The 26765-nt window shown below is 39.7% G+C and overlaps 1 protein-coding gene across 1 annotated transcript in view; it reads right to left on the bottom strand.

The window, feature by feature from the left end:
• IQCH (IQ motif containing H) overlaps nucleotides 1-26765 on the bottom strand; it is a 236794-nt gene that overhangs the window by 1751 nt on the left and 208278 nt on the right. Inside the window, exons 18-20 of the mRNA XM_043470878.1 lie at nucleotides 16360-16482; nucleotides 9315-9376; nucleotides 3770-3878 (exon numbers count right to left, since the gene is read on the bottom strand). Coding sequence (XP_043326813.1) covers nucleotides 3770-3878; nucleotides 9315-9376; nucleotides 16360-16482 — 294 coding nt within the window. The remainder of the gene's footprint in view (nucleotides 1-3769; nucleotides 3879-9314; nucleotides 9377-16359; nucleotides 16483-26765) is intronic.

Below are 26765 nucleotides of genomic sequence, written 5' to 3'. Positions count from 1 at the left end.
TTATTATGTCTTTTGGATTGTAGCCATCTTAAGTGTGTAATGGAATCTTGTGGTTTTGATTTGCATTTCTCTAATAAACTAATGATGTTGAGTGTTTCTTCATGTTTTTATTGTGTATTTGTATATCTTCTTTGACAACAATCTATTCAAGTCCTTTGCTCACTTTTTAATTGGGTTTTTTGTTTTTCTGTTGTTGAATTATAAGAGTGCTTTATATACTGTAGACACTAGAGACATCATATGCATGATTTGGAAATAACTTCTCCAATTCTGTAAGTTGTCTTTTCACTTTTGTAAGTATCCTTTGGTATACACAGAAGTTGTCAATGTTGATGGAATCCAATTTAGTGTTTTTATGTCGCTTGATTGCACTTAACGTATCATATCTAAGAAGCCATTGCTAACCACAAGGTCTTGAAGATTTCTACCTGTTTTCTTCTAAGAATTTAATACTTTTAACTCTCATATGTATGTCTTGAATCCAATTTTACTTAACTTTTGTATTTGCTGTGGAGTTGAGAGGTACAACTTCATTCATTTGCATGTGGATATCCATTTGTCCCAGCACCATTTATCAAAAAGACTATTCTTTTTTCATTGAATGGGCTTGGCACTTGTTGAAAGTCAATTGACTGTAAAAGTGAAGGTTTGTTTTTGGACTCTCAATTCTATTCTATTCATCTGTATGTATATTCTTATGACAGTACCACATATTCTTTATTACTGTAGCTTTGTAGTAAGTTTTTAAAATTGAGAGACCCTCTAACTTTGTTCTTTTTTCCCAAGATTATTTTGACTATTTTGGATCTCTCAAATTTCCAAATGAATTTTAGGATTATGTCGTCAATTTCTGCAATAAAGCCAGCTAGGATTTTGATAGGAATTGCAATGAACCTGTGAATCAATTTGGAGAGTACTGCCATTTTAGCAATGTTAAGTTTTCTGTTCCATAAACATAGAATGTCTTTCTACTTATTTAGGTCTCCTTTCTTTTATGCTGTTTTGTAGTTTTCAGCAGACAGGTCTTGTACTCATTCTGCTAAACTTATTTGTAAATATTTTATTCTTTTTTATTTAAAAGTTAATTTTAAATTGTTCATTGCTGACGTATGGAGATACAATTGGTATTTATATTAATATATTGATATTGGGTCTTACAAACTTGCTGAATTTATTAGTTCCAGTAGGTTGTTTCTGAATTCTTTAGGATTTCTATATACAAGATCATGTCATCTGTGAATAAAGATAGTTTATTTCTTTCCAATCTTGGTGCCTTTTATTTCTTTTTCTTGCCTAACTGTCCAGGCTAGAACCTCCAATGTAATGATGAATAGAAGTGGTGAGAGCAGACATCCTTGTCTTGTTCCTGATCTTGGGGGGAAAGCTTTCAGTCTTGCACCATTAACTATGATGTTAGCTGTGGGTTTTTCCCAGATGCCCTTATCAGGTTGAAGAAGTCACTTTTTAGTCCTAGTTTGTTTGAGTGTTTTGTTTAATCAAGAAAGGGTGTTAGATTTTGTTAAATGCTTTTTCTGCATTACCTTTTTTATTTGGCCTTTACTTTGCTGGTAAATGTTTGTTTACAAACTGAAAATACTTATTAGGCTGTCATTAGGATAGTAGACAAAAATACTACCAAAAACGAATCTATTACACTTTTTAAGTTTTTAAAAGTTATTCCTATTTTATTGAGATTTAAAGTTTTTACCTTTGGATCTTCTACCAAGGGTTTAAAAAAAAAGTCAAGATAACAGTGATTCACATGAGATGCAGAAACCATGAGATATTTAAAAGCTACTTAAGAATATCTGACTTTTGATGATTTTTAAAGTCAGACAAAGGGCAGAGAGAAAAGGCCTTATTTTGTCAATAGCAGTTGGCTCTGCCAACCTCAAGTCCAAGGTTGGAGTCTACTAGGTCTGCATGGTTTGGGGGATAAACTGTGCCTTAGTCTGCCCAGGCTGCTATAACAAAACACTGTAGATGGGGTGGCTTAAACAACAAAAATTTATTTCTCACATTTCTGGAGGCTGGGAAGTTTGAGGGCAAGGTGCTGGCTCTTTCTGTTCCTGGTGAGAGCTCTCTTTCTGGTTTGCAGACAGCCATCTTTTTGCTGTGTTCCCATTTAGTGGGGAGACAGAGACAGAGAAAGACAGAGAGAAAGAAAGAGTGCAAGGTCTCTGGTTTCTTATAAGGGCACTAATCCCATCATGAGGATCCCACCATTATGACTTCATTTAAACATAATTACTTCCCAAGGTCACCTTCTTCATATATTATCATACTGGGGATGAAGAGTTCAACACGTGAACTTGGGAGAACATAGTTCAGTCCACAGCACCATCTGATCCTGACTATTAGCTGTATTTGGACAGACTAAACTGATCACGTGCATATAGGCTCAGAATTTTGCACATCATGGTAATGGATGAAATGATGCTAGCTGGCAGGAACTTAGAATATAAATGATGAGCACAGATCCTTTAGAAAGACCAGTGGAAGTTGATGCAACACATAAAGTCACTCTGAAGAGCTAAGCATTACTATCATTATTACTGTTACAGAGGGACTCTTGAGAGTCCCCTGGACTGCAGAGATCCAGCCAGTCCATCCTAAAGGAGGTCAGTCCCGAGCAGTCATTGGAAGGACTGGTGCTGAAACTGAAGCTCCAGCACTTTGGCCACCTGATGCAAAGAACTGACTCAGTGGAAAAGACCCTGATGCTGGGAAAGACTGAAGGCAGGAGGAGAAGGGGACGACAGAGGATGAGATTGTTGGATGGCATTACTGACTTGATGGACGTGAGTTTGAGCAAACTCTAGGAGTTGGTGAAGGACAGGGAAGCCTGGTGTGCTGCAGTCCGTGGGGTCGCAGAGTCAGACATGACTGAGTGACTCAACTGGCTGAGCTGGGACTGGGCCCTAGCTCAAGGAAAAAAATATTCAAAATTTTTATTTTTATCATGCTTTTGTTGGTCTTTCCATTTAAGAGAAAAATCACATGTGGTTTCTGATTGAATCCCTTGAGTTACTTGACCCATTCAAACAAGATGAAGGCTAACTGGGAACCAGATGCACACTCCAGTGAATAATATCAAGTGTTCGTCTCTGTTTAGCTGATATTTTAAAAATTTTGGTGTATCTTGCTCTCATTTTCTAGAGTTTAGAGACTTCTAGTCAATTACACATGACTGGATTTCCTGAAGCAACATCATTAGGTGATGTTTGGAAGCTTCAAAATGTTATGATGATATACCTGTCCCACTTCAGCGAAATGGGGTGGAGCAGATGGCTTACAAATATACTGAGGTTTTCTTCTGTTTCTCCCTATACACGTCCTTCCTGGAATCTCAGAACTTTTCTGGCTCTAGAAACTTAGACTTCCCAGGAATCCTTAGCCAGATATCATATTATCTGAAATATAGGTAGATTATAGTTAGGATTTTTGGTTGTGACAGTCTCTGTTTTGGCTCCATTGTGGCACTTCAGCGTCACCTTCAACATCAGAAAGCCCTGTTGTCTTGTAAGTTTAGATTTGGAAATGGCAGCAAGTTAAAATAAGTCTACTATATTTAAAGAAAAAGTTTCAAACTATTAAATTTAACTAACAGGTTCAATGGGAACCTTACAATATTGACCCTACATGCTGTAAAATATGTACCGCTTACAATGAAAAAAAAATGGCTTAGCACTTGTTTACAATACAGCATGAGGTATTTTCAGCCCTTGTATAGAAATTAACCAGGATCGTTAGTTAATTAACACCTCACCTTAAAATTGGTCTCGCCTTGCATATTAGGTGCTGATATTTCTTGATGGATGATGAAGAGATTGCGAGCAAAGGTCATGAGGACCCCCTGGAGATCCTCACCGATTGTTCTGTTAATGATATCCAAACAAATGAGTTTACCAACGATTCCCCTCACATGCCTAGAAACAATCACCCTCTCTTTTGTGCCTGTCTGGTGATGGAATTTAATGAGTATTTTCAATCTCACAAGGTGGCAATCTTCAGGGAGATATGAAAGATGAGGCTCCATTTTAACTTGTCAACAAAAAGGATTTGTGTAATAAATATTTTTTATTAATCAACATAGCAGAATGTAGGAATAGGTTCAGTCATTCCTAGCAAAAGGCTACCACTGAGCTAGAACACTAGTATTAGCTCATTTTAAAAACTGTTAGTTTAAGAGAATTGTTTCTGAGTGTAATTCATGCTAAACAATTTACTTGCCTACAGAGACAATGGCACCTCAGTATTCTGGAGATTTTCATCTAGGGTTTATTTTCTATTTCATGTGTACAAGTGATTCCTGCTACTTATGAATGCATCCCATCTATTTGCAGAGGAGAATGTGCCCCATTCATGAATACCTGTCTTTATAAAGCTGAACACACATTTAAAGACGATTTCAGAGAACTTGGAAACCATCCTGTAGAACTAAATTATGGTCAGTGAACATTCCCAAACCACTAGATCATTGTAAATTTTAACTTGGAAACAAAACTCCAGGGTATTTTTCTAGCAATTATTCAAACTTTTTTTTTATCAAAGGAAAAAATAGATTAAATGAATGGATTAATTTTTAAAAATTGTTCTGTCCTGACGGGGTGAACCTAAAGAGCTAATGCCTCTTAAGGAAACTGCAAATAACTTTGGGATTACTTCTTTGCCAGTTGTTATCTGTAAACTAAGTCACCTTAGAGTCAGGCTTAGACCCTTTCAGAATGGCTTCCTTACAGCCTGATTGGGCTTTCCTTGGATCAGGTTGGGAGTAGAAATCTTCCCAGTTCCAAGACAGGAGACCAGAGCTCTATGCCCTGCTACTGACTTTGTGACTTTGGGGAAGTTACTTGAGCTATCTGAGTCTTCATTTCTTTTCTCTGAAATGAAGGAAGTGGACTAGACAAGTGCTTCCAAACTTCTTGAGTTACATTCCCCAAATCCAAGGACCACGTACTCCTACCCCTTATAGCTACTGAACATTGGTATCTTTTCTTTAAATAGAAAAAACAGTAGCCAAAGGCAAATTTTTGTTGTTGTAGTTCACTCATTAAGTTGTGTTGGATTCTTTGCTACTCCATGGACTGCAGCACGCCAGGCTTCTCTGTCGTCCACTATATCCCAGAGTTTGCTCAAATTCATGTCCAGAGAGTCGGTAATGCCATCTAACCATCTCACCCTCTGCTGCCCCCTTCTCCTTTTGCCTTCAGTCTTTCCCAGCATCAGGGTCTTTTCCAACGAGTCAGATCTTTTTCAGTGAGTTGGCTCTTCGCATTAGGTGGCCAAAGTATTGGAGCTTCAGCTTCAGCTTCAGCCCTTCCAATGAATATTCAGAGTTGATTTCCTTTGTGATTGACTGGTTTGATCTCCTTGCTGTCCAAGGGACTCTCAAGAGTTTTCTCCAGAGCACAGTTCGAAAGCATCAATTCTTCTGTGCTCAGCCTTCTTAATGGTCCAACTCTCACATCCATACATGAGTACTGGGAAAACCATAGCTTTGATTATATGACCTTTGTCGGCAAAGCAATGTCTCTGCTTTTTAATATGCTATCTAGCTTTGTCATAACATTCCTTCCAAGGAGCAAGGAGATGGTTTATGTATCTTTTAATTTCATGGCTGCGGTCACTGTCCACAGTGATTTTGGAGCCCAAGAAAATAAAATCTGCCTCGCCCACAGTAGTAGATATAATGGTCATCTGAATGAATTTCATCCATTCTCATCCATTTTATGTATTTTCCATTTTTTTAGAACCTTTTAAAATTTTTAATTGTAGGATAATTACTTCACAAAATTGTGATGATTTTTGCCATACGTCAACATGAATTGGCCATCGGTAGACATATGTCCCCTCCCTCTTATACCCCTCTCCTGCCTCTCTCCCCCTCCCGCCTTTTAGGTTGTCACATAGCACTGGCTTTGGGTTCCCTGAGTCATAACATCAAACTCCCACTGGCTGCATATTTTACATATGGTAATGGGTATGTTTCAATGCTATTCTCTCAAATCATCCCACCCTCTCCTTCCCCCACTGTCCAAAAGTCTGTTCTTTATGTCTGTGTCTCCTCTGCTGCCCTGCACATAGGATCGTCAGTACTATCTTTCTAGATTCCATATATATGCATTAATGTACAATATTTGTCTTTCTCTTTCTGACTTATTTCGCTCTGTATAACAGGCTCTAGGTTCATCCACCTCATTAGAACAGACTCAAACGCATTCCTTTTTATAGCTGAGAATATTCCATTGTGTATATGTACCACAACTTCCTTAGCCATTCATCTGTCTATCCCATCCATTTTAATTCACTGACTCCTGAGATGTTGGTGTTCAATCTTGCCATCTCCTGCTTGACCACATCCAAATTACCTTGATTCATGGACCTCACATTCCAGGTTCCTATGCAGTATTGTTCTTTAACAGCATCGATTTTACTTTCACCACTAGACACATCCACAACTGAGTGTTGTTTCTGGTTTGACCCTCTTGCTTCATTCTTTCTGGAGCTATTCGTAATTGCTCTCTGCTCTTTCCCAGTAGTATATTGGACACTTTCTGACCTGGGGGCTCATCTTCAGGTGTCAAATCTTTTTGCCTTTTCATACTGTTTATGTGGTTTTCCAGGCAAGAATACTGGAGTGGGTTGCCATTTCCTCCTCCAGTGGACCATGTTTTGTCAGAACTCTTCACTATGATCTGTCCATCTTGGATGGCCCTTCACCACGACAAGGCTGTGATCCATGAAGGGGAAAGGCAACTTCAGAGTCATTAATTTTTCTTCATTTTTTTCTGTTTTTAAATTATGAAAGTATGATAACACATTTACAGGAGACTTGGAAAACACAGAACAAAGTTACATACAGTTCTATTATATTTTACAAGTTTTTAAGTAAATAAATTAAGATTTTTAATTGGAGTTTCAATATCAAACTCTCAAAAATTAATAGAATGAACAGACAGGAAAGTAGAAGGATATAGTAGACCTGAATAGCACTATAAACCAATTCAACATAATTAAGATATATACAATTTTCATATAATAGCAGGATACAAATTCTATTCAAGTTCCCATAGACTACAAATCAGGAGACACTGAACATATCCAGGGACATAAAAAAAGGTGCAAAAATTTCATGGTCTAAAGGTATTGAAATGGTACAGAGTCTATTCTCTTATCACTGTGGAATGATGTTAGAAATCATTATCAAAAGATATTTGAAAATAGTCCACATATTTTCAAGTGCAATGTGACACTTACCAAGAGAAGTCTTGAGAGTAATTAATTTTTTAACAGTGATTTGTATTTTATTGCCACAAGGTCAGTATGTATTGGACCCAGGTGCTTCTCCATATTCCTGGGTCCCATCCAGATGGACGAAATCAGAATCTTTGATTGTGTAGTTTCACAAAGTCCCTCAAGGTGATTCTTACATATCCGGAAGATTGTGACTCATACTTTAAAAAAAATTGTGTGTGTGTGTGTTGTATGATGCTGAGTCCACACATGGATTCAAGCTCCTCTAGCCACCCCCTCAGCCTCCTCAGGTCCACAGTTACCAGCTTGGGATCCAAGAAACTAGATGGACTGTATGTCCCCTTTCCTATTAATAATTCATCTCTAGAATTTCCTTCATTTTTCCCTTCCTTGAACTTTCTACTTAAATTCCACTATTTCCAGAAATACCCTAGTATAAGTGAAATCAGATGAAGTTATCCCAGTGAAGCCAAGCCACACAAATCTGATGTGTAAGGTTCCCCCTTAAAGCTCTCACCTGATACGGCCTGATTGTAATAAACCCAAACAAAACCCAGTCAACTCATGAAAAAGCCTCTCATTCCTCCAGAGAAAAGCAACACTAAGAAAAGTTTATATTTGTTCATCTTATCTTTTTCAATGTGCTCTAAGTATTAAAAGGATGAAAAATATAAGATAGAAAGTTTCCCAACAAATCAGAATGACTTAAAGGTACCAAATAACCATATTTCAAGATATGAATAAGATACAGTTCAAGGCTATGGCTTGAGAGTTCTGAGTCCTAGATGAGGTAACAACTTCTACTAGCTCTCCAGAATAACCTGGAGAGAAACTTGCAGGAAACAGGAAAACACAGAGAAACCTCCTGAATGGTGCAAAGGACTCTTAGCATAAAATGTATCTCAAGGATTTCTTAAAAAACTGGAAATAGAACTGCCATATGACCCAGCAATCCCACTTCTGGGCATACACACTGAGGAAACCAGATCTGAAAGAGACACGTGCACCCCAATGTTCATCGCAGCACTGTTTATAATAGCCAGGAACCATGGAAGCAACCTAGATGCCCATAGCAGATGAATGGATAAGGAAGCTGTGGTACATATACACCATGGAATATTACTCAGCCATTAAAAAGAATTCATTTGAATCAGTTCTAATGAGATGGATGAAACTGGAGCCCATTATACAGAGTGAAGTAAGCCAGAAAGATAAAGACCAATACAGTATACTAACGCATATATATGGAATTTAAGAAAGATGGTAACGATAACCCTATATGCAAAACAGAAAAAGAGACACAGATGTACAAAACAGACTTTTGAACTCTGTGGGAGAAGGCGAGGGTGGGATGTTTCGAGGGAACAGCATCGAAACATGTATTTATCTAGGGTGAAACAGATCACCAGCCCAGGCTGGATCATGAGACAAGTGCTCGGCTCGGGCCTGGTGCACTGGGAAGACCCAGAGGAATCGGGTGGAGAGGGAGGTGGGAGGGGGGATCGGGATGGGGAATACATGTAAATCCATGGCTGATTCATATCAATGTATGACAAAACCCACTGAAATGTTGTGAAGTAATTAGCCTCCAATTAATAAAAAAAAAAAAAAATGTATCTCAAGGAGACTGCATCAGGGCTGGAACTAGATCTGAGGAGAGGCTACAGACCCTGCCTTTTGGGGAGCATCTTGCCAAGTCACCAGAGCATTTTTCTAAGCTTGTCAGAATGACAACTGCCCTGCTGCAATCAGGACATCTGAGCTGGTTCCTCATTAGTAAGATTTGCTGTGGCTTGTAGATATATGTGTTTGAATATAATATGTTGTTAAAACTAGACTCTCACCCATTGATTCTGGATAATTAATCAGTTATACTAATGAACTTCCACTGACACATCTCAAGTCAATTTATGAAATACTTAAAGATCTAAATAAAACAAGATAGACTTTCAGTAAATCAGCATACTGGTTAAAATGCAAAAGAAGCTTCATTCTTGTTGATTGTTATAGTCTATTTTCTTAGTTTATTACATCTCTTAGACATACTTCATACTTACAACATTCCCAACCTGTCTCTCTTCAAGTTTTCAAATAATATAAAGATAGTTCCTTGTCTGTCCTATAAAATTTGAATGGGAAGAAAAGAAATAGCATATTATGTTGGAAACAAAGTAAAGAAAATGTACTACACTAAAACCACTAAGGCTGATTTGAATTGAAGTCTACAACTAATTGCAAATATTGTGAGAAGCACATTTGGAAAGGCTGTCTCCAGAATATGGAATAGATAGATTCCTGGTCAGTGTTTTCTTTTAACTGAGATTATAATTTACATTGAACACTGTATAAGTTTAAAGTGTACAACATGTTGATTTGATTATCACAATAGCTTTAGCTAAGACTTCTATCTCATCACATAATTATGATTTCATTTTTGTGGTGAGAATATTAAAGATCTAGTCTCATGGCAATTTTGAAGTATATAATATAGTATTGTTGACTATAATCACTATGCTCTTCATTAGATTTCCCTAAAACCTACTCTAATTTTCAAACTGCAAATTTGTCCCTTTGACCAATATCCTCCCAATCCCCCACCCACCCCAGGCCCTGGTAACCACCACTCTACTCTGTTTCATTGAGTTTGACTTTTTTTTTTAGATTCTACATGTAAGAGATACCGTATAATCTTTGTCTGACTTTTCTCACTTAGCATAATGCAGTCAAGTTTCATCTGTGTTCTCACACATAACAGGATTTCCTTCTTTCTCATGGTTGAGTAATATTCCATTCTACATATACTGCACCTTTTCAAAATTGATATATAGTTGATATACAATATTATATAAGTATCAGGTGTACAACATAATGATTGACAATTTTTAAAGGTTATACCCCATTTATAGTTATTTTAACATATTGGCTGTATTCCTTGTGTTGTGGCTTATTTATTCTACACATAGTAGTTTGTACTTCTTAATCTGTCCCTGTCTTATCCCTCCCACCTTCCCTCTTCCCACTGATAACCACTAGTTTGTTCTCTGTAAGTCTGTTTCTTTTTTTGTTATATTCACTAGCTTATTGTATTTTTTAGATTCCACATTAAGTTATAACAAATAGTATTTGTCTTTCTCTCTCTGATTTATTTCAAACATAATACCTCTAAGTTGCTCCATGTTGTTGCAAATGGCAAATTTGCATTCTTTTTTATGGCTGAGTAATGTTCCATTGTACATATATACCACATCTTCCTTATTCATTTACCTGTTGGTGAATACTTAGGTTGCTTCTTTATCTTGGCAATTGTAAATAGTGGTGCTATGAACATTTGGGGTGCATGTATCTTTTCAAGTTAGTGTTTTCTACCCAGGAGTGAAATTGGTGGATCATATGGTAATTATACTTTTAGTTTTCTGAGAAACCTCCATACTGTTTTCCACAGTGGCTGCACCAATTTGTATTTGCACCAACAGTGTATGAGGGTTCTCTTTTCTCCACATCCTCACCAACATTTGTTATTTGTGCTCTTTTTGATGATAGATGGGCATGAGGTGATATCTCATTATGATTTTGATTTGTATTTCTCTGATTACAAATGATATTGAGCATCTCTTCATGTGCTTGTTGGCCATCGGTGTGTCTTCTTTTGAAAAATGTCTGTTCAGGTCTTCTGCCCAATTTTTAATCAAATTTCTTTTTTTTTTTCATGTTGAGCTGTTTGAGCTGTTTATATATTTTGGATATTAACCCCTTACTTGTCATATCATTTGCAAATATTTTCTCCCATTTAGCAGGTGGTTTTTTGTTTTGTCAATGGTTTACTTTGCTGTGTAAAAGCTTTTAATTAGGTCCCATTTATTTGTTTGTGCTTTCATTTTCTTTTCCAATCTGCAATTTAGCTCACTTTCTGGGTGATTCTCATGCACATCAAAATTTAAAAACAACTGTTCTAAGAGAAATTGATAGAAAATATAGGGAAGCAGTTTGTTGTGTGAAAAATAATTTGTACTTCAAAGGAAAGCTATATACTGTCTATATCACACCTTGATTCTATGGAAGATATTTTACAAGTGACTGAGAAATTCTGTCCAGTCTGGTAGAAGTTCAGTTGATTTTCCTCTCCTGCTTCCCATGTGGAAAAATCAACTTTGCCTCCATTTACATTTTCATTTCAATAGTCATGATCTATAAAGATGTCTGGTTTCTTAAAATTCTTTCTTGTCCTGATTATAAAATCTGCCTAATTCTTCTCTCTTAAATAAAATCTTTATCATGTATGTATTTTTGTATCTGTATGAAAGGCATGATTTTATCCTTTTTGGAACACTATCTTTTAACATTTTTGTCTCAAATAAACAAAAGCTAATGCTGGAGTTGTCCAATAGTGGAAATGGCTGCCCCATGAAGCTGTGGACTCATCACTGGTAGTGCAGGAAAAAAAAAAAAAACAAAACTACATTTGGGGGATTTGGTAAAAGATCCCACATACCAGAATTACAACTCCCTATTGACTCTCCATTTTATCAGGAAACCTAGGCATTAGAATAGACAATGGACTAGAATGGTGGTCAATGCTGGCTGCATATTAGAATCATCTGAGTGCTTTAAAAATTTAATGCCTGAAAAAAAAACAACAACAAACAAACAAAATTTAATGCCTGGACCCTACCTCCAAAAATACTGATTTAATTGGTCTGGAGTGGGTCCTGGGTACAGTGCCAGACTAAGCCATACTAGAGCGCAAGGGAAAGGAAAAACATCAGTATATTTTTATTTGAAATATTGATATTTTGTTCATCATGGATTTCTTGAATTAATTTTGGTTTTAACATTTTGCATTACATTATTCAATTTATCTTTATTACTGAGGAGCTTTGGGTAAGTGCCTCACTTGCCTCTCCCTATTCCCAAACTTGCCTGAACATCTGTACTTTTAAAATCTCACTCAGGCCATTCTAATGGGCAGTCATGGCTAAGAACTATTGACTAGATGATCTTGTCTTGCATCCTTTACTGTGCTGTCCAGCATGGTAGCCACTAGACACGTGGGGCTACTGAGAACTTGAAATATTAGTCATCAAAATTGAGTTTACTTCAGCTTTCAAGCTGTCCTCTTTAGAATAGTGGGGAGTATCCCCGCCTGTCAAATGGGAGATGGGGTTTGTTTCCCCGAGGCAATGTGCCTTTTTTTGGGCTTCCCTGGGGGCTCAGACAGTACAGAATATGCCTGCAATGCAGGAGACCCAGGTTCAATCCCTAACTTGGTACACAAATGTAAAATATCATTACTTTTTGTACTGACTACATGGTGAAGTAATAATACTTCTTTTCTTTTTGGGGTGCATCCTTTTCTTGCTACTAATTTTTGAACCAATCAAGTAGGCTAAGTTACGCTTCAGTAGTTTAAAAAAAAATCAATTACTAGTTTGTGTAACAAAAAAGTTGGTTCTTGCTCATACTTCATTTCCCACATGCATCAGCATGGGTCTCTGGTCCCCGTTGGTACATCAGAGCTGAAGGAGGCTCCATTTCAGTGTGCTTCCAGGATTTCCAAGGCCGGAAAAAGGACATGGTGACTCATGGAGTGGCTCTTAAAGGCACAGAAGACACACGTCACTTCTGTTCATATTTCGCTGGCCAAAACAAGTTACATGGCCATGTCTAACTTCAGGCAGAGGGTGGAGGAAGTATAATTCTGTTATGTGTGTGAAAGGAGGAGAATCAGAACATTTTGATCAGCCACCACGACAATCTGTTGTCCTGAGGAAGTGTTTGCTAGGGGCTGTGGGGCCATTTAGGACCATGGCACACTGCCTGTATATGTGTGAGACCAGCCCACCACACTGTCGCAGGCAGTAAACGTGACACTTTTCTCCATATGGCTTTCATTACAAGTTCATTTCATTAGGAAATCAGTGGGGGTATTTTGTAGCATTACAGAAATACCAGGAATGAGACCTACCGAGTTGGTTACAAACTCAGCAATGCTTCCTTCCAATATTCAGCAAGGAAAAATAGACTCATAGGGTGATCTCATTTCCCTTTTTCACCCCTGAGATTTTGGACGAAAAACAACATGTGAAATTCGATGATGATAATGGGAAGAAAAACATAATGTTGAGAATAAGGACTTTTGAGGATTCTTCTTTTGGTAGCGATGACATTGATGTGTTATTAATATTGCTTCTTGCCACATTAAGTTTGATCAAGAGTGGAAATGGGTAGGGCTTCCCAGGTGGCTCAATGGTAAAGAATCTGCCTGACAATGCAGGAGATGTGGGTTCAATCCCTGGGTTGGGAAGATACCCTGGAGTAGGAAATGGCAACCCACTCCAGCATTCTTGCCTGGAAAATTCCATGGACAAAGGAGCCTGGCAGGTTACAGTCCATGGGGACACAAAGAGTTGGACACAACTGAGCAACTGAGCCCACACGCATGGGAAGCAGGTAGCATATGTGACACTGGAATTAGGGTAAGTGATCTTCTTTATAGACTCAGAATAACCCAAGGAGGCAATAAAATTTTAGGGAAGTTATTGCTATACATATCTTTTTTTTTCCTTTGTCAAATGGAGACAGTTGAGGGGGTTATCGAGAAGTTTGTGCTTCTTCAACTGAAAAATATATACCTAGGTGGAATATTTTATTTGAAATGGATCTCAGATTTCTTGGAATAGATTAGAAATAATATTTTAGAAACATACATAGTTAGTGAGAAACAGTCTTTAGAGAGAAAAAGGTGCATGGGAGGTATTCTGATGTAAGAAAAAGAATCATATTTGACTTTATGGACACTTGTGGATTAAGGCATTCCATAAAATGTTTGGCTGTGTGGCCTGGGGAAAGTGCTTAAACTCTTTGAGCACAAATTCCTCACTGTAATATGGTAGAAATAGCAACTTCTTACAGAAGATTAAAGAGATAATAATGTGATAGTGCTTAGCTCAGTGCCAGAACATAGTAGGTGCTTGTTTAAATGCCTCTCCAAGAAAATGCAATAGAGAGAACGAGTGGAGAGTTCTGACCAGGGATGGACCCCAGGGTCTGAAAAGATGTGAATCCTTCTTAGGAAAAATAGAGTAAGGTCATTGTTAGAGAATTTGCAAATTTTCCAAGTAGTCACATGTCTCCTTCTTACCTCAGAGTTTTATGACTCAATTTCTCATCTCTTCTTGTAGTTTTATTTATTATTTGTTCTTTTTCTTTCTGTTTATCTCCTCCTATCTTATTTTTATGAAGCTTCCCTGGTCGCTCAGATGGTAAAGAGTCTGCCTGCAATGTGGGAGACCCAGGTTTGATCCCTGGGTTGGGAAGATCTCCTGGAGAAGGAAATGGCAACCCACTCCAGTATTCTTGCCTGGAAAATTTCAAGAATGGAAGAGCCTGGCTACAGTCCATGGGGTCACAAAGGGTCGGACACGACTGAGCAACTAACACACACACCTTATTTTTATAGAATGTTCCAGTCTCTGGATTTTATCCTCCAGATTTTCTCCTGTTATCTTTTTCTTCTTCATATTGTTCCATCACTCCATTACCTTCAGTCTATATTTCTCTCTCTCTTCCATTTCATCTTTCATCCTTTGTAAATTGTTTAGCACCAGAGACCTGGAGGCTATGCCCACTGTGTCTTCTGTGGTTCTGCCCTTTCTTCATTCTTCTCGCCCTCAGCGGAACCCCTTCCTCTGCACCATCCACTGTTCTCCTGGGCCATAGCAGCCTATTTCCTGTACTGAAATTTGTTCTTAGAAATGAGTCTGATCAACTCAGAGCCACAAAGGTGTAAATAACTTAAAAAATTTGGTGCTTTACTTTTCCCAGGGGTACTAGAACTTCAATCAAGTACAAAGCCTTCAGCCAAAGAAATAAATCTCTCGTAATAATTTTGGGCATTATAAAGTTATGGAGTGTGTTTTCTTTTCAACAGGAGAACTTCTCTGCCAAATATGCCCACTCACAGAGCTTGTTCTGCTTTGATATTTTAGAAGTAAATAAAATAAGTTAACTCAGATAAAGCTAGAGTTAGATTTAGCCACCTTCTGGCATATGGAAGTCTGATAAAATTTGAGGCTGAAAACTACAGTTGACTCTTCAGTTGGCCATCAATAAAACTGGAAATAAACTAAAAACGGGGGAAACTGTTTTCTATCAGAACTCCTCCTGTAAAGAAACTACGATATGTATGTAGAAGGATGCTCTGAATTGAATTGTGTACCACTCCCCTGCACCCCAACTCATATGTTTAAGCCTTAATCCCCTATGTGAATGTATCGGAAACAGGGACTTTAAGGAAATGGTAAAGGTTACTGAGGCCATAAGGGTGATGCCCCGTTTGTATAGAACATGTGTCCTTCTAGGAGCGGTTACAGAGACACCAGCGATTGCTCTCTCTTCACCATGTTAGGACACAGCAAAGAGGCAATTGCTCTGTTAAGTCAGGAAGGGTCCTCACTGGGAACTGCATTAACTGGCAACTTCACCTTGGATTACTCAGCCCCCAGAACTGTGATAAATAAATTTACATTATTTAAGTGAAGTGAAAGTTACTCAGTTGTGTCCAACTCTTTGAGAGCCCGTGGACAATACAGTCCCTGGAACTCTGCAGGCCAGAATACTGGAGTGGGTACCCTTTCCCTTCTCCAGGGGATTGAACCCAGGTCTCCCACATTGCAGGCAGATTCTTTAACAGCTGAGCCACAAGGGAAGCCCTTTAAACCACCTTGTATATGGTTGTTTTGTTATGGCAGCCCAACCAGACTAGGAGGATGTTCATAGGTAAGCAGCTTTGGGTGGGGTTAGAAAGTTAAGACATGCTTCAAAATGAAGAGAGGATCCCCCCAATGACTCCCAAGTCTGGTGAGCTACAGGGCTTCTACTTTACTAAGGTGGGGTGTATGAGTCTGGGGACAGATATCAGCTTCCCAGGACCAAGTGCGACTCTCTGTGGGGTTGCCTTTCTGCTTGTCCCCAAGCCTTCCACTAAATACATGTAAAACCGATGTTTAAAGAACATCGGTTTGAAGGGGTACCAAAGTATTAGCTGCCTAAATCACCCACAGGCCTATATTTGGTCCAATCTTGGCCAGCTGTCATCCTTCATACCTCAACATTATAGCCGATGCCATGGGCCTTACACATTTGGAGAAAAACGTAGTGGAAAACCAGAGAGAGAGTGTCATGCCTCAGCTGGGTGCTCATCACCGCATAGCGACTGGTTGCCTGTGACTGGAAAAAAAAAAAACAAACCACAGCTGAATGTCAGACTTTTTACAAAATATATAAACTTAAAAAATTTTTTATTTCTTTATTTTTTTTTTTGGCTGCGCTGGGTTTTGTTGCTCTGCGCAGGCTTTCTCTAGTTGCAGTGGGCAGGGGCTACTCTGCATTGCAGTGTGTGGGCTTCTTACTGCAGTGGCCTCTCTTGCTGCGGAGCACGGGCTCTAGGGCTTGTGGGCTTCAGTAGTTGTGGCCCGTGGGCTTAGTTGCTCCGTGGCACATGGGATGTTCCCAGACCAGGGATTGAACCTGTGTCCCCTATATTGGCAGGTGAATTCCTAACCACTGGACCACCAGGGAAACCCTAAATAAAATTTTAATCTCAGAATAATTGTGGATTAAGAGAAAAATTGCAAAGATTATACAGAGAATTCCTGTATAGCCCACACCCAGTTCCCCTACTTTTGACATTGTATATAGATGTGGTACATGTACGTGATGTTTGTCATGACTAAGGAACCAAACTGCCACATTACTGTTAAGTCCATACTTTATTTGGATATAATTAGTTTTCCCCTACTTTTCTGTTCCAGGATCCCCTCCACCTTATATTTGTCATATCTTCTGTGACAGTTTCTCTGTCTCACCTGACAGTTTTGAGGAGTACTGATCAGGTATTTTGTAGAATATCCCTCAAGTGAGGTGTGTCTGATGTTTTTTTCATGATTAGATGAGGGTTGTTGGTTTTGGAGAGAAAGGTAAACTGCTACCTTCATCACCTCATATCAACGTGACTTATCATTATGACACCAACCACAGTCCCCTGGCTAAAATAGCTTTCATTAGATTTCTTGCTGTAAAGATTCCTTCCGCCTTTCCATACTGTGCTCTTCGGCAACAAATAATTAAGTGTACTTCACCTCCTTGAAGGGACCAATGCTAGAGCTTTAATTCCAACTGCTTTCTTTGTTTGGGAAATTGCTATTCTTTATCTTGCTTGCCTATCAATGAAAGCTATCCCAAAAAGGCTGGTTAGAGTAGGTCCAAAGTATTTCAACTATAGTATCTCCTAAAATATTCAAAATTTAATATGCACAAAAGAAAATATTGAATCCTGATAGTTTCATAGCATGTCCTTCATGAAATGTGATATTTGCCTTTGACAATTATCTCTGTTTGTCTTTGGGCAAATGGAAATTTGGAAAACTGCTCATAGAGCCGTGGCCAACCTTACAGCATAAAAGTGGCTACACATGGCCCAGATTTTGAACTTTGGGGGCCTCAGGTGCTGGGCAACCCGGTGCCTGATCGCGTGCAGTGACTTGAAATAGGAGAAGGAAAAGGGGTGCTGCCGGTTCGCTGCTGGTTCACAGCTGGTTGTAAGGATCCTAATGACCGGACACACTATCTTTTGTGAAACCCCAGGCCCCCTGTCTGCCTCTGAGCTAATGCAGGGAACTGCGGCTGACTGAGTGAGTACCCAGCAGAAAATAAACATCCTTTCCCCCACATCTCACACACAGACACACACAGATTTCATGTTCATCTTTTGTGACATACGTCCCCCACATAATGTGTCTTTTCCTTCAATATTTACATAGCATATGTGATGGTCATGTTATCAGTAGTAGTAATTAAGCCCACACATAAGCAGGGTCCACATCTACAAAAAGGTTAGGCCCCCACAGGCTAATGCATCGAGCTGTGCACCTCCACACTGGGAATTCTACTTTTACAAAAGAAAATCTATTTGACCATCTATGTCTCACAACTGTAGTTTGTTGTCTCCCTAACCTATTATGAGTTGTTCTCCCAGCTGGCTCCCTTTCATGACTGGGAGTTTTCTGAGGGCAGGCACTGTTTGGCTTCTGAATCCCCAGGCTGGACATGATGCTAGTGTTCAGTGTTTCTTGAAAGAATGGATACATGAAATAAAGTAAATGGGCTGCACTTCTCTCAGACGGAAGAGGCACTTCAAAGAATGTAATTCAGGGGACTTAGTCACTGAGAGCTTTGGGGCAGAAACAGAGACTGATTCACAAAACAGGGGACGGTCACACCTGCTCTAGAAAATGACAGCTCAGGACAGTCATCCCAGGCCTTGCCCCTAGAGGACACCTTTTGGAGGACAATGTAGCTCTGGCAGAGGTAATTGGAGGGTAACGAGAACTGGCTAAGAGAAGGTCTGGCTCAGCTATGCAATCAGTGGGGGAGCATGACCACCAGGCCTGCTCACCCTGCCACGCCAGGCTGCACCATGCTCCTGCCTTCACAGTAAAGGCCCAGAAGCCTGAGCTTTTGTGTATGGAAGTGAGCTGTAAATACTCTGAAATTCCATTGTGGTTACTGAGCATGTAATTGCGTGGTAATTACCATGAATTCACAAGATAATTCCAAGGTTATTTTTGTCTTCTAAACTTGTCTTATGCTGCTATAGTATATAAACTAGCAAACCCAAGATCAGGCACCAGGCAGTGAGGGGGAGAGATGGGCAGGCATCTGATACCAGGAGCCAGCTCAGCACGTGTCTTGGCTCCAGAGCGAGGCAGAAGAGCTCACTGTTCAGTATTACTGGACAGCAACTATCCTGAGGTTTCTTCCACTCTGTGGAGACAGACTGCAGTTCCCCTCCTCCCAGACCTGGGCTTGTGATTCATAAGGAATTGGAAAGAAAAAGTAGGATATTTGCTATATGTCTCCAAGTAATGTCTTCTTTTCCATGACCCTCCCCATCCTAGTCCAGACCATTATAACCTACTAGAGAGGTGCAGGTACAAGCAGAATTGGGTAGTGGAGAGGTTATACAGAGTCAGAATGACCAAAGCTCAAAACCTGACTAGGCCACTTACAGAATGTGTGATCTTGAATATGTCATTTAACTTCTCTGACTTCTGATGACTAAACAAATACCTAGTACTTGATACACAGAGGCTGCTATTATTGTTGCTCTTTCTTTGAGGGCTTCCACAGGGCCTGGAGCATTGTAGACCTATACCAAATGTAATTTTCCAGGCTGTTCCTTCCTCCACTGGCACCTGGGATGTTGAGCATTACGACCATAATTTAATGTTTTCCAAACTCAGGTTGGTCACTGCTCTGAACTCTTCAGTGTCTCCTTCGTGCCTTCAAGACTCCCCAACTTTCTCAATCACTTTTCCCACTGTCCGCCTCCCGTAATCTCTGTCCCAGTCCAGCTGGTTCGTAATAGACCACAGTCTCTCTTCAGCTACTGTCCTTTCTGCTGGAGAGCGTCTTCCTCTCCTTGTCACGTGGTGACTGCCTTAGTCTGTAAGGTCAGACCAAGTTCTATGTTCTGAGCAAAGAGTTCTCTGTCCACACCTGTCCACAATGTTTCTCCTAAGAACCCCAGCAGCAGGTTAAGGGACTGTCACTCAAAAGGCACTTCAATGAGACCTCATGGTCTTCCTTTGTGTGTGTGCTACCTATTTTATATTTCTTTTCAACTCTTCAAGGACAGGGACTTTGCCAAATGTCCCTGTATCCTGGATGCTTGATGAAATTCCCAGCTTAAGTGCTTAATAAATGTGTTATAATAATGCAAATAAAGATGAATATACATGATACACCTATATTTTTAAAAGATTTAACCAAGTCTTTATAGGCAAAAACAGTCAATGATCTAGGGTTGTCTTTTATCCAGACTGACAGCATAGATGATAGTATTGTCTCGAAAATTAGATGAGTTCATAAAGACCTTGGAACAGTGTCTGGCACAGAGTAAGCACTCAAAAACAAGCTAGCTCTTATTAACATTTGTTAAGTTAAATTATTTCACAAATAAGATAAAATATTTGAAATTAAACAACCAACCAGGAAATCTTTTCATCAGAAAGGGACTTCAATCAGAAAACCTGGGGTTTTCTACTTACTTAACTTTATGATCTTGGGCAGCTCACTTACCTTTACCTTTAGCCTTACTTTCCTTTAATCTGTAAAATGAGTATGATAGCCCATGTCTTAATTATTCTTGGGGTTATCATGGGGATCAAATAAGCTCAGTTCAGTTGCTCAGTTGCATCAGATTCTTTGTGACCCCATGGACTGCAGCAGGCCAGGCATCCCTGTCCATCACCACCTCCTGGAGTTCACTTAAACTCATGTCCATCAAGTCGGTGATGCCATTCAAACATCCCATTCTGTCGTCCCCTTCTCCTCCTTCCTTCAATCTTTCCCAACATCAGGGTCTTTTCCAATGAGTCAGTTCTTCGCATCAGGTGGCCAAAGTAGTGGACTTTCAACTTCTGCCTCAGTCCTTCCAATAAATATTCAGGACTGATTTTCTTTAGGATTGACTGGTTGGATCTCCTTGCAGTCCAAGGGACTCTCAAGAGTCTGCTCCAACACCACAGTTCAAAAGCATCAATTCTTCAGTGCTCAGCTTTCTTTATGGCCCAACTCTCACATCTATACATGACTACTGGAAAAACCATAGCTTTGACCAGATGGACCTTTGTCAGCAAAGTAATGTCTCTGCTTTTTAATATGCTGTCTAGGTTAGTCATAGCTTTTCATTCAAGGAGCAAGTGTCTTTTAATTTCATGGCTGCAGTTGCCATCTGCAGTGATTTTGGAGCCCAGAAGAATAAAGTCTGTCACTCTTTCCATTGTTTCCCTATTTGCCATGAAGTGATGGGACCAGATGCCATGATCTTCATTTTTTGATTGTTGTTTTAAGCCAGCTTTTTCACTTTCCTCTTTCATTTTCATTAAGAGGCTCTTCAGTTCCTCTATGCTTTCTGCCATTAGGGTGATGTCATCTGCATATCTGAGGTTATTGATATTTCTCCCGGCAATCTTGATTCCAGCTTGTGCTTCATCCATCCTGGCATTTCGTATGATGTACTCTACATATAAGTTAAATAAACAGGGTGACAAAATACAGCCTTGATGTAGTCCTTTCCCAATTTGGAACCAGTCCGTTGTTCCATATCCCATCCTAACTGCTGCTTCTTGACCTGCATACAGATTTCTCAGGAGGCAGGTAAGGTGGTCTGGTATTCCCATCTGTTTAAGAATTTTCCACAGTTTTTTGTGATCCACACAGTCAAAAGTTTTGGCATAGTCAATAAAGCAGAAGTAGATGTTTTTCTGGAACTCTCTTGTTTTTTCTATGATCCAACAGATGCTGGCAATTTGATCTCTGATTCCTCTGCCTTTTCTAAATCCAGCTTGAACATCTGGAAGTTCAGGTTCATGTACTGTTGAAGCCTCACTTGAAAAATTTGAGCATTACTTTGATAGTGTGTGAGATGAGTGCAATTGTGCAGTAGTTGGAACATTCTTTGGCATTGCCTTTCTTTGGGATTGGAATAAAAACTGACCTTTTCCAGGCCTGTGGCCACGGCTGAGTTTTCCAAATTTCCTAGCATATTTAGTGTAGCACTTTCACAGCATCATCTTTTAGGATTTGAAATAGCTCAGCTGGAATTCCATCATCTCCTCTAGCTTCGTTTGTAGTGATGCTTCCTAAGGCCCACTTGACTTCAGACTCCAGTATGTCTAGCTCTAGGTGAGTGATCACACCATCATAGTTATTTAGGTCATTAAGATCTTTTTTGTATAGTTCTTCTGTGTATTCTTGCTACCTTTTCTTAACATCTTCTGCTTCTGTTAGGTCAATACTGTTTCTGTCCTTTATTATGCTCATCTTTGCACAAAATGTTCCCTTGGTATCTCTAATTTTTTTTAAGAAATCTCTAGTCTTTCCCATTCTATTGTTTCCTCTATTTCTTTGCACTGATCACTGAGGAAGGCTTTCTTATCTCTCCTTGCTATTCTTTGGAACTCTGCATTCAGATGGGTATATCTTTCCTTTTCTCCTTTGCCTTTAGCTTCTCTTCTTTTCTCAGCTATTTGTAAGACCTCCTCAGATAACCATTGTGCCTGTTTGCATTTCTTCTGCTTGGGGATGATTTTTATCACTGCCTCCTATATAATGTCACGAACCTCTGTCCATAGTTCTTCAGGTGCTCTGTCTATCGGATCTAATCCTTTGAATCTATTTGTCACTTCTACTGTATAATAGTAAGGGATTTGATTTAGGTCATACCTTAATGGTCTAGTGGTTAAATAAGCTCACATCTATTTAAAGTGTAAAGCATTATACAAATTATAACAAATAGAAAGTGCCATTTTTAACCAACTTGCTTCTGATGCTGTAAAATCCATTTAGGTTTACCAAGGGAGTCATAATCTAAATGGGTTTTATTGCATCAGAAGACTCCTCCACAACCATCTGGACCATTCAGGGCTCACTAAGTCCTGGCCTAGCTCAGAGCAGATTAGGAGCCTATGGATAATGGTAGTATGTCTGCAAATAACCTCATCACACAGGGAGATGAAGCCTCCTTTGGAAGAAGAGCTTTTTCCACGGCTTCACCCAGAGATTTCTTCAGGAATGAGCTGAAGCTGTACTGTGGGGTTGAATCATTGACTCTCAGCCAACACAAGGCAGGTTGGGTAGTACAATGGTCAGGCACACAGGCCTGGGCATAATCCTGGCTTCCACACTTGCTTGTTGAGTGACTTTCCACAAGTTGCTTAACATTTCTTAATCTTAGTCTTCCTATCTAAATATGAGCATAATAGCACCTACCTTATATGTTAAGTTGTACAAAGATTCATGTAAAGCACTTGGTTAAAATACCTGGTGAGGAGTAAAGGCTCAGTATATTTTGGATATTATTATCATGTTATTATATGCATTATAGTTATATGCTATATATCTCGGTCCTTTGGAAAACTTAGAGCTCTTTACTACTTATCCTTATATCCCCTGTGCTTAGCAGAATGCTTGGCACAAAGTAGGTGAACTTACTTCCAATTGATTCTGGCTGAAAGTTTTAACTGATAGCTAAGGTGTGGCTGGTGAGAACTTACAATGTGACCTGTCACAACAGTGTTACGCCTTCCCAAAAGATTCTTCAAGAAAAAGACCTTTCAATGGAAGGCTGTGGTACAGAGGGATGGGCCCTTCCTGTGTCTCCTTACAGGACAAATCCCCCATCCCCAGGTCTCACTGTACATGAGGGTGCCTAGGTCAGGCTTGAAACAGAGTCCTACTCTACATACAAACCCCTTAAAAAGTAAATGCCTTAGGAGACTCTAGGGATCATTTAGGCCTCCCCTATTTTGCAAAACAGGAAACTGAGGCCCAAGAAAGTATCAGAATTCATGACCCCTGACTTCCAGTGCAGTCATGCTCTCTCCAGATTCCCACTGGCCACGTTTGGAGTGTGTGGGAATTTCAGAGATTAGCCTTTTCTAGGAAAACAAGGGGGAAAAAAATAGAAGGCAAAATATTACTGGTAGAAGTCTAGTTTTATTAAACTACCTTTCTAAATCACAATCTAACAAGAACGCTTCAAGCTAAATAAAGGAAGCTTGAAATACTCCTTTTCACTGGAGAATATAATTTTGCTTCAACCACAATTTAAATTGATTTAGTTCTGAGCACCAGCACTTGAAGTGTGGAGCATATTCTATTTTCGCCATGATACTTGTTTTGACAGTGATGCATTTCAGTTGACATAGTTGAAATCCTTATGTAATAAATCTCTGCCTGAAAATTAATCATGTTTATAATATTCTGAGAATTAATAACACCCATTGCTCAAATCATTAACTTAAAAAAGGAGCTTCCAAAAATCTGTTCTCGGCAGTAAGGGACCACAAATAAATGAATGTTTGATAAAATAATCCAAGTAGCAGTTTAACAAGCGTAAACTTGAATGTGGTGGCAATAACACAGAACTATTGTTTAAGGGTTGGCAGAGGCTGATGAGGTTCTTATTTCAGTTACGAAGCAGGCATCCACATGCATAATGAACTGCTCTCTGAATTATTAATGTGTTGCTTATTTAGCCTCATCTGTCTAGAAGATAATGTATCCTCACTCTAATGAGCGATTGGTTTTGTACATAATTACAGTAGCAGCAGTAGTGGGGGAATGTGTGCCTTCAAAGAAGGAGTTCTAAAAATAAAGTCATCACATAAACTCTGTTGTTGTTGCATTCTATCAAAATCAAACCCGAAGCGTTGGAGAATTCATAATAAATCACAGGAGACAGAATCATTATTAACATCATAATTTAACACAAAAGGTTTTACTTAATCATTCATTACAGATCATGTGCTGTTAAAATGCTTATAAATGACTGGGGTTGTTTTAAGATGTTTGCAGAGGTGATCCCTTTTGGCCACCTCACCAACTGTGCTGTTGGAGGGTCCGCCGAGAGAGAAGAACAGTAAAAACAGGTAGCAAAGGATAACAATTTATGTCCACTCTGGCAGGATGTTAATTTAAAAGTTAAAAAACCGTTGGGTGACTCCTTTTCATTTTCAAAACACACACGTCTGGGACTCATCTGATCTTGTTTCCACCTTCAAGTGGTTATTTGTGGAGGACACTGGACCAGAAGTCCATGCACGTGGTCTAAACGGGTCTAAATGAGAGTAATTTGCCACCTGTTTCTACTAAGGGGACAATAGCTCTTCTTAGAGTTCAGAAAAGTTTTTACTTTCCCCCTGCACAGCATATTATTTAAAGGAATAGGCCCAAACTGGAAATCTTTTATAGGCACTCATTCTGAATGTGCCCTCATTATTGCTAGGTTCTATCTGTGCATTTCCTTTTTCTTGTCTTCAAAGGGGTTTGTCAGCTGACTGATTGTAAACTTGATGGCATCACAGTCTGTTCACACTTGTTCAGGAGCTTCACTTTGGTTGTAAATTGTACCATGTGCATGTGTGCATGCTTCCTTTAAAACTTTCCCATCACATGTACACATGCACGTAGGAGCACGTGTACGTGCACAGTGGCACCAGGGTGAGAACCTCCATTTATCTTTCTACAAGCAAAAGTACTTTCACTTTGTCCCTCCATCAGTAAACCTGCGTAGCTCTTCTTCAGTGATTATAGAGACATTTGATTTACTGAAGATCATGATGCTTCCCTCTTGAGTTCCTAAAGTGTTCCTAAAAGTGTTTAAGACTCTTGATCATGGGAGAATTCCTGTATGTTGCCTTTAGCTAGGATTGAAATCTATAGGCAAGACGGGGAAGATGGGAGAGTGCTTCTAATTCCAAGTGAAGCTTCTGCTTGCAGGTTTCTGAAGCAACATATTTAAATGCAGCGAACTGTCTTTGAAAGTCTTGCGTTGAATACTAACTCAGCGTCCAGCTTCCTCTGGGAAATGGCATGGAGTTAGGTTTGCTCAGCCAGAAGGTATCAAACTGTACTGCTGTCTCTCCCTCTGGCACTGAACTTAGAGTCTGGTAAAGGTCCCTTTGGTGAGGACAGAGGGAACAGGTGGGACCAAACCTGGGATATCCCTAGTAAGGTCCTAGATCTGTTTCTCATCCCTAGTCCAGTGCTGCTTCTCATCTTAATAAGCAAAGAGAGCTAAGGGATTTGCATGAACAAGAGTATCTCACAGGACAAGTGAACTGAGGAGGAGAAGGCGGCTGCTTCAGCCCCGCCAAGACATCTGGCACGCTGTTCAGGCTACCCTTCCAAGTGTACACTGAGTTCCTGCCAAGGAAGTTGACATAGGGATCCTTGGCAGAGTCAAAAAAGGGTTCTATAAACCCAGAGGTGTCTCTTGGATCCAAAGAGACTCAAGAGAGAGGCAGCAGACCCTGCTCTGAAGTGATCTCTCTAGGGAACTGGTGTGGGGGTTCTATTAACCACTGGCATTCCTCTTTTATCTGCTTGACATATCAGATCTCAAAGAAAGCTTCATTTGCAGGAAGAGCACAAAGCCCCCTATTGGGAGAGGAGGCAGAAGAAACCCTCTGGCATTGTCAGAGCAGCTGTGGCTTGAGCCCCAATCTGCTCGCACATCCCACCTAGAGGAAGGGCCATCTGGTCCTCTTGACCTTTGCTCTCCTTCCCCAGGACCAGTCTAGCCCACTGTCCCCATAGAGGTTTACCCTTTGTTACCCAGAGTCCTGAGGTTAGTAAACCTTAACCAGTCCCATTACTACTGCCTCCAGCCCCCTAGAGTTAGGCTAGTGACGAGATGGGAGACTGGGCCATGGATCATCAGGGGCCTCATCAACCAAGCTGAGAAGTTGGGATTTTTCCAAAAATGACAGGAGTCATTTCAGAATTATAAGTAGCGGAGTAACATGCTCAGATTCGCCTTGACTGCCTTGCCTTCCTTGAGAGGAGGCAGGGAATCTTAGTGAGAAGCTATTATAACACTAGTGTGAGACCCTGAAAGCTGAAATGAAGTCTGTATCTTTGATGGGGAGAGGAGGGGTCAGAGT

Source organism: Cervus canadensis, chromosome 6 (genome assembly GCF_019320065.1).
Source record: "Cervus canadensis isolate Bull #8, Minnesota chromosome 6, ASM1932006v1, whole genome shotgun sequence".
NCBI classification, from domain to species: Eukaryota; Metazoa; Chordata; class Mammalia; order Artiodactyla; family Cervidae; genus Cervus; species Cervus canadensis.
The sequence above is the reverse complement of the archived record's forward strand: the minus strand, read 5'-3'. Positions and strand labels throughout refer to the sequence as shown.